We start from the raw sequence: 9,166 nt of genomic DNA, 5'->3' as shown, positions 1-9,166 counted from the left end.
AAAAAAAAAAAAAAGACAATATTGATAATAATACAAATTTCATGCGAGGATAAAGTATCATAAGGCATGAAAAGTACTTGGCATTGAGGCTAAAACCTACTCAATAAGTGTTAGTATTATCTGTGAGTATTACTGTATTATTTTTTACATAGATTAAGGATCTTATGTACATATAGCCTATTATATATTGGTATAGTGAGTGGTTAAGCACAAGTGAAACACAGTTATAATTTTTCAGGTATTTGTAGGTTGCCCTGCTTTTGTAGGTATGCTTGGAAATGTAATTAGTTTTTATAATGTTATGGGGAAATGTGTTTAAAACAATCACATTAAAACATTGTTGGGACACATCCCATTTAAGAGTGGGGGCTCCCTATATGTCCTCTCACGGGTTGGTGGATTATTTTTCATCTCTTAAAGCACTCTGCTGGGAAAAAATTATTTACATAAGCAGCCAGGCAACCCTCATCATAGACTGTGGAGGAGACAGTACCATTGGGCCGCACCAGAACTAATATTAATGAATGCCTTACACTACAGCCCAAAGGCAGTGCTTTTTTCTTTTAACCTTTTATGCTGTACCAGGGTAATATTAAAAACCATGTAGGTGATTTGTATTATTCTACCAGGATCAGTGCAAAGAAAATCATCGGCTCAGATTGCAACAGGCTGAAGAAAGCATAAGATACTCTCGTCAGCATCACAGTATTCAGATGGTGAGTCTCCTCCGAAGGAAAATGTTCTGTGTTTGTGTAGCGTGACATGTAGGCCTAGACTTGTGGAAACTGGAATTGCGCTGCCCTGGACCTGCAGCTGTCAGCCATTTGCCTCCAGGCCTGCAGCCTGGGCGCAGCTTTGGGGTGGTAATGTTGCGGTACAGCCTCTTTCTTTGTTGAGACATTTTTTGTAATGTTGAGCAATTTAGAAATATACATTTGTTTAAATATAGAAAAGAGACAAGATAAAAGAAGAGGAGCAAAAGAAAAAAGAATGGATCAACCAAGAACGTCAAAAAACACTCCAACGATTGAGAACATTTAAAGATGTAAGTTCTATAAAAAGTCACCTCATCTACACTTCTGGGGAAATAAATGAAGACCACCCTAAAAAAGAGGAAAGTATAAAGTATTAAGAACAGGTCATGCAAAACGTGAACATTTAAAAAATACCATTATTTCTGGTATATCAATAAAAAACAACAAAAATAGAATATCAGTGATTCAAAACCCATGATATAAAATAATTACTGTTTTTGACATCACAACACGCTTGGGTTCCTGCTCTGCACTCCTGACTGAGTAGTCCTAACTGGCAGTGGTGGTTTAGATTGGCAGGGAAAACTGAAAACTGTTCAACTCCCTTGACTTTAGCTGGCATTTCCCCTCATTTGTAATAAACAGTTCTTTAAAATGTTATCCAGGCAGCATTGTGATATAAGTGTAGTGAAAGTGCCCTGTTAAAAGTAAAATGGGTTGGTTTTTTTTTGATATCTACAACTTTCCTTTTTCTTTTTTTTTTTTTTAAAGTATATACTTATGAGGATAATGTTATTTTTTATGCCCTCTGTTACAGGCCTACATTTGTATTTCCTCCACAAAATGATCCTGAGTCTGTAATTTTTTCCTATTTCTTGACTTTATTATTAGAGATAAATTCCTTTAATTAAAAAAAGCTGCTATGAAGATTCAAAAAATAATTTTTTGCTTTATTATTTTTAATTGACACATAATAACTGTACATATTTATGAGGTATAGTGTGATATTTTGATACAGGTATATAATGTGTAAATGATCAAATCAGGGTAATTAGCATATCCATCACCTCAAACATTTGTCTAACGGTAAATAGGTTTTTTAAAACAATGTAAGTAGGGAGTCAGGCACGGTGGCTCATGCCTGTAATCCTAGCACTTTGGGAGGCTGAGGCGGGCAGATTGCTTGAGGCCATGAGTTTGAGACCAGGCTGGGCAATGTGGTGAAACCCCATCTCTACTGAAAATACAAAAATTAGCCGGGCATGGTGGCGCATACCTGTAGTCCCAGCTACTTGGGAGGCTGAGGCACAAGAATCACTTGAGCCTGGGAGGCAGAGGTTACAGTGAGCCGAACTTGCACCACTGTGCTCCAGCATGAACAACAGAGTGAGATTCTTCTGTCTCAAAAAAAAAAAAAAAAAGTAAATAGGGGCTTAAGAATATCATTGAATTTACTGACCATAAAACATAGACCTGCCTTCATTCCCCAGCCCTATCACAAAGACCCAAGTTTGTTGTAGCCCCAGAAAAGGAAATAACCCACTTTGTCCCAGAAAAGATTCTGGAATAGGTATCTCATGCTTTTCATATACCCGGCACCATGCTAGGCACTTCACATTCACTCTCACTTAGTTCTTGAAACAGCCTTGTGAGAGGGCTTCATCACCACTTTACAAATGAGTAACCAAGGTTCAGAATAGTTGGTTACACAATTTAGTTCAAGGTTAAACAGCAGCAATCGAAGCCAGGTCTTACTCCAGGGCCACATAGGGCTTCTCAGCTTGGGCAACACATCCAGATCCTCTGGAGAGCTGCTTCTACGTACTAAGGCCCAGCCCCACCCACAGAAATTCTGATGTGACTGCCCTGGATCGGGGCCTGGGTGTGAACTGCAGTGGAAAGCATGAATTCAAGGAGCTGCATGAATACTAGATAAATGCAGAGCCAGTGAGGTGGAGAGGAACTGGCTGGTCGCCATCACCAAGAGAGTTTCGATGAACAGAATGGAGTCAGTGTACAGGAAGGGATCCAAGGGCAGCCAGCCCGTCTCCTCAGCCCTCACTCAGATCAAGGAATTGTTTGGCAATACAGAAGATTACTTTTTCGTGTGTGGGTGATATGAAAATGGGAGGGGTAGGCAGATTTAAAATGACAGAATCAGGCCTCCTAAGCTCCCAACGAAACTGGAACAATTAGTTAAATGCTAACATGTTCACCCAAAATTGCGATACATTACTGGTTTTCTAGTCCAAAAAAGCTCATATGGAGGTATGCGCTTGCATGGGGTGACAGGAAAGTTTGTGTGGCTTAAATTTTGGGTAAAAGAATTTGAGAATTCAGTTTCCTTCAGCTTAATGAGCCACCTGTGTGACAAAAGCTTGTGGGTTTTTGGGATGTATGGACAGTGGCATCCTGTGTAGAATAAGGGAGTTCTGTGTTTACCAAGAAGTGCCACCCTTAAAGGGGACATAGCCAATTTGAGCACATTTGGAAGGGAGGAAGCAGGAGAGGGAGAAAACTAGAAATAAAATCATGTGATACATGGTATCTGTTGAGATCAAGGAAGTTTTTTGAATATCTGAAGGGCTGTGCGAGGTAAAGGATTTAATTTATCGTGGGTGGACAGACTGCCTGTGCAATATAAGGCAGAACTCGGCCAGGCGCCATGGCTCAAGCCTGTAATCCTAGCACTTTGGGAAGCTGAGGCAGGCGGATTGCTTGAACCCAGGAGTTTGAGACCAGCCTGGGCAACAAAGTGAGACCCCGTCTCTACAAAAAAATAAAGGCAGAACTTAACAGTCCAGAGTCACAGTGACATGCTGCAGCCGGGATGCCACAGAAAGCATCCTTGGGTGGTTCAGGGAACCCCATCAGGGATGACCTGGTCAGTTGGATGGAGATCAGTTGGATGACCACTGGCGTTTAGCCCTTTGGCCCAGTTTCTGGGATTCTAATTCTGCTGGCATGCTCTCTGACAGAAGGCTGCAGGACGGCAGCTGCATGGCTGTGTCTGCATCAGGGAGGTTTGGGGGCTTGTTGCCATGTTGCTATTTGTCCTGAAAGGAGTAGAATGTAAGGGAAATGGAAATACTCCTTGAGTTTATCATGGATTGCATGGTGTGTGTGTGTTTGCATTAACAGGGTCCTATTGAATGCATCCTTTGCCAGTTTCTTTAACTTAGGTTTTTGAGATATATTCATGTTAATATGTATAGAGCTAGTTCATTTTAATGAGTTCACAGTATTACATTTTATGTTTTATTGGCTAATTAGTGCCTTCTTTAGGGACCTCCTCTCAAGATTAGCTCTTTGTGGGGCTAGGTTTTTCTTTATCAAATGAATACATGAAAGACCAGAACTTTTTCAATTTACATTTTCTTAATTATGAAATTAACTCTAAGCCTAAAAGTAAGAGAAAAGAAATATCCACAGGCTCTGTCATAGCTGCCACTTGGATGTCCACTGTGCTGGCATTTTTCATAGAACTTTTTTCATTTTTAATCGTAATACATGTGTCTGGCTTTCAGTGAACACTGTGTCATCTGATTTTTTCAGATGTTTCAGGCGTTGTACTATTTCACTTTTTATGGCTTTTTTTTTTTTTTGAGACAGCGTCTTGCTCTTTTGCCGGCTACTTAATATTTTGAATAGATTTGTCTTACTTTTTTCAACTAATATCCTATTATTTGTATTTTAGCATTTCTAATTTTCCATACTAAAAATTGATGACTATTTTCCTCTATATGTATGCTTTCGTATCTTCATTTTACTACAAAGAAGGTAATACTTGATCAAAGGATGTAAATGCTTATCTTTTAATCCATGAAAAATGGCTTCGGTAGCAAGGATGGCTGTACAAACAAGAAGGAGCCACTTTGTGAATTAGACCATCCATGCATAGAAACGCATGTGTTTATAGATTTCTAGAAAGTTTCAGCATTTTGATGGTTTGCACTTGTGGCAGATTCCTCACCATGGTTTTTCATTTTCAGAAACGCCTAGCTCAATCTGTCCAAAACACCTCTGGCTCAGAACCCGTGGCTCCAAACCTGCCAGGCAACCTTTCCCAGCAGACGTGCTTGCCAGCTTCCCAGGCGGTGTCAGTAATTCACCCGTCCTCTAGGAAAACTAGAGGCGTTCCCCTATCGGAAGCTGGTAATGTGAAAAGCCCCAAGTGTCAAGACTGTCATGGAAATATCCCTGTCCAGGTTTTTGTTCCAGTTGGTGATCAAACACATTCCAAATCCAGTGAGGAATTGTCACTGCCACCACCACCACCCCCACCCCCTCCTCTCCCTGCTCTGTCCTCATCCTCTCAAGCTGCAACTCATCAGAACTTAGGCTTCCGGTGATCAGCCACTTCCTCTAGTGTGTGAATCACCTGCAGAGAGACCACGTGACTCCTTGGAAAGTTTTCCATGTCCAGGTAATCCACTGGAATTCTGTCCCTGCTTCCCCAAGAGTTGTTAAGCTGTTGAAGCATTCTAGCTTCAGAAGCCATCATCTTCAAATGGAAATCATTTTTATAATTCTCTGTAGCCTTAAAATATTCCAGTATTCGCTGCCTTGAGTATCATTATTCTTTCATTGCAGTTAGTATAGTATAGCCTAAATCTGGTTTCATAAATGTTAATTCAGTTTGAAGAAACCATCTCTATACATTTAATGGTCACATGACTTGGGATTTCTGAGGTGGTTAAAGTATCAACCTATTTGAAGTTTCTTAAGACTTCAGTATGTATTTGATTTCTGCCATTGGAATACTTTTCAATACGGTTTTAAACTATGCTTACTGTTGCATCTCTGAGTCCTTTACAGAATCCAGTTTTTGTATTTTAAGCAGAATACTGGTTGGAAATTACTGTAGAAGCGTATTAGCCAGAATGTAGAAGGCTGTTCTTGCAAACCGACTAGCACACTGGGAACCCTTACTGTTGGAAGTCTTTCTAAAGTGTAATGGGTCAGAAAGAAAAAGTGGGCCACTTGTCTTGGCAAGTGCAGTACACTGAATGCTCTTGACAATTTCTTTAATAGGGCTATAGTTCTCAGAATTCGAATTATGGCTTTAGACATTACGTTTTGAGGAGAATGGCCTAAATCTGCCTAGACTTGGAGCCTATTGCTTTGGGGTATGTGTGTGTGCACTTTAGAATATCCTAACAAAATTTATGTAAATTTGTTTTTAAAAGTATGCTTAAGCACCTCCACCTAAACTGTGCAAGGTTACTGTATTAGGTGTTATCAATGATATAACAGTTCCAAACCGATTCTGGTTAATTGAGCAATCTGGCTATTCTGAGTTCAGAGCTTCACTGTACCTAGAACCAGGTACAAATGAAAATGTCCAAATACTAGGTGGAGACCCAATGGCCTGTTTCCATGGGGTTTGCAACAACTGTCCTGTGAATGAAAAGTAAAGAGTTTGCATGGCTGTGTCTAGATCAGACTTTGGAAGTGGGCAGATCTTTGTGGGGTGCCACATTCCCATCCTAGATTTAATGCACATGGTTTTGGGAAGTTCTGTTCAACTCACAAACACTGCTAAATCATAGGAAAGAAAAAGAAAGTGTGAATTTGCACCAGAGAATGCCCTTGATTGTGAAACCTGTCTCATTACCCCCAGAAGGAAATTGTAATAAGGAGGTATAGGTTTAAATCCAAAGCAAAATAGCCTTTTGTTAGCCACAGCATGGCCTTTCAATCCTGAACTAGAATTGATTATTAATCTTGAAGCCTTACCTGGAAGATCTCTAAATTAGTGGCCACAGTCAGGCCTGTCTCCAGCGGGCGATAAAAGATTTTACCCTCTCAGGGGTCTCCAGGTGCCAGAGTGAAAAATAGCTTCTCCTCACCAACGCCTTGAAGCTCTGATCTAATTTGTGTTTTGACAGCATTTCACATACTCAAAAAATAAAGTATATAAGCCACCTCAGGGTAATGTAGGTGGAATTAAACACATTATATATAGAAAAATGTGCCAGTGCCACCCCTCTGGTGGTGGTTCATTGAGTTGCCGGTTCAAGTTTTATTTTAAGCCTTTTCATGTGTAGAAACCTACTCACTTCATTGTCATAGAATGAGTCATCACTGACTAATAGCCAAGACTGAAGTTAAATTGAGCAGGATAAAATTTTTTTAAAAAGAATTTTAGCTGGACAGGGTAATGAAGGAGATACAGCTTCAGAGGTATCCTTCAGAGGTCATTACAGTGGGTGAGACTCTTCCACCCCAGGCTTCCGTAACTCTCTTCAGGATGGGAGGGACAGATCACATTTGTCTTGAAAAACAGTAATTCTAACAAAAGTTGTGCATGCCTGTTCCTGTCAGTGGCTATGGATTTGAAGAAGTTAGCAGAAAGAAAGTGGTTAAGCTAAAACATGAGCTATTCAGCTATCCTGGATTCAACCAGGAGGCTTATCTTTAGCAGGTAATCAAGGCATTTGCTTAACGAAGTGATTGTTTGTTTAAATCATGGTGTTAACTGATGTGAGATTTAACAATTTCATAGCAATAATGTTCTGGGAAGGGAATGTGTTTTCTTGATGGTACTAGCTCTGCTTACTCAATTTCAGGATCTATGGATGAAGTGTTGGCCTCCTTAAGGCATGGCAGAGCTCCTCTCCGGAAGGTGGAAGTGCCGGCAGTGCGCCCTCCCCACGCCTCAATCAATGAGCACATTCTGGCTGCCATAAGGCAAGGGGTCAAACTGAAGAAAGTTCACCCTGATCTTGGCCAAAACCTCAGCAGCAAACCAACTAGCAGCAGACACACTAGTGACCTTGAGAGGAGCATCAAGGCTGCACTCCAGAGAATCAAGAGGGTGTCTGCTGGCTCTGAGGAGGACAGCGACGAGCAGGACCCTGGCCAGTGGGACGGTTAGGCTCAAGTTCGACAAAAGTACCTGCCACGGTAGGCTTGAATAAAGTGGGTGAGGCTAAGACCTATTGAAAAGCACACCAACAGGGTGCTGGTAGATGGGCCACATAACAGCCCAGAAGATCAGCATGGTCTTGTGTGGGATGCTGCAGCTTTTTTTTTTTCTTTTTGTTTTTTTGAGATAGTCTCACTCTGTTGCCCAGGCTGGGGTGCGGTGGCACGATCTCAGCTCACTGCCAGCTCCGCCTCCCAGGCTGGGGTGCAGTGGTGTGATTTCGGCTCACTGCAAGCTCCACCTCCTGGGTTCAAGCAGTTCTCTGCCTCAGCCTCCCAAGTAGCTGGGATTACAGGCATGTGCCACCATGCCCGGCTAATTTTTGTATATTTAGTAGAGACAGGGTTTCATCATGTTGGCCAGGCTGGTCTTGAACTCCTGACATCATGATCCACCTGCCTTGGCCATCCAAAGTGTTGGGATTACAGACATGAGCCACCGTGCCTGGCTGATGCTGCAGCTTTTGTGTGACGCAGTGACTCTTAAAACTGGGGAGGGAAGTAGAAATGAGAGTTGCACACACCAGCCCACAGGTGGGATGTCAAGACCCAATCGGAAGTGTCGCTGGCCTAAGAGAAGAGCACTTATTTCTCACCATGGGTGATCTAGAATTGTTCCCTATTTCTGAAAGAAGTTTATATTACTCTGGTAAGCAGCACTATTAGACTACCGACTGTGGCCTCCTGTGTATATGGAATAGTGATTTCTCAGATTTATAGGTTTGAATGTGAATGTTATTTTATCAATAATCAGAATAAATTGCTTATATTCAGGAGTTATTTTAAATATTTAAATGAAATTTATTTTAGGCACCAAGCACTACATAAACTCATAATAAAGAACTATTTACAGTGCATTAGCATCACTCATGGGGTAATGAAAACATACCTTAGCTGCTGTAAAAGCAAAGCCTTCTGTGCCTGGGTGGGCTTAAAAGTTTTTAATAAGGTTTTAGCTAAACATTTGTTTAAGTGAATACTAAGGATGGAGGAATAGTGTTATTTTCCTCAGGAACTGAGGTCTCATGCTGAAATATTTTCTCCCCCTTAAATTTTTAAAATCGGTAAAGGGGAAGGGACTGATGCAAAACAGTCCATTCATTTCTCAGACTGTGCGAGCATCCCCACTAACCTTGTCACCCCCACTCTGGTGATATTAATCCTGGGTTTCCACAGAACTAAAGGAATCGACCTCGTTTCCAAAGTCCTGATATAGAACAGAAATCTTCCTATTTCTAGTGTCTTTTTGTTTTTTTAAAATTTTTTTTGAGACAGTCTTGCTCTGTCACCAGGCTGTAGTACGGTGGCATGATCTCAGCTCACTGTAACCTCTGCCTCCTGGGTTCAAGTGATTCTCCTGCCTCAGCCTCCTGAGTAGCTGGGACTACAAGTGCGCGCCACCACGCCCAGCTAATTTTTGTATTTTTAGTCGAGACAGGGTTTCACTATGTTGGCAGGATGGTCTTAATCTCTTGACCTCG

The 9,166-nt window shown here is 41.3% G+C and overlaps 1 protein-coding gene across 1 annotated transcript in view; it reads left to right on the top strand.

Moving 5' to 3' along the window:
- WHAMM (WAS protein homolog associated with actin, golgi membranes and microtubules) overlaps positions 1–8,662 on the top strand; it is a 25,985-nt gene extending 17,323 nt beyond the window's left edge. The window contains 5 exon segments of the mRNA XM_011953895.1: positions 630–716; positions 950–1,045; positions 4,748–5,103; positions 5,105–5,181; positions 7,328–8,662. Of these exon segments, the coding sequence (XP_011809285.1) occupies positions 630–716; positions 950–1,045; positions 4,748–5,103; positions 5,105–5,181; positions 7,328–7,635 (924 nt within the window). The 3' untranslated portion in view covers positions 7,636–8,662.
- Positions 8,663–9,166: the final 504 nt, after the last annotated feature.

Source organism: Colobus angolensis, unplaced genomic scaffold, assembly GCF_000951035.1.
Source record: "Colobus angolensis palliatus isolate OR3802 unplaced genomic scaffold, Cang.pa_1.0 Scaffold376, whole genome shotgun sequence".
In the NCBI taxonomy this organism is placed as follows: domain Eukaryota; kingdom Metazoa; phylum Chordata; class Mammalia; order Primates; family Cercopithecidae; genus Colobus; species Colobus angolensis.
The sequence above is the reverse complement of the archived record's forward strand: the minus strand, read 5'-3'. Positions and strand labels throughout refer to the sequence as shown.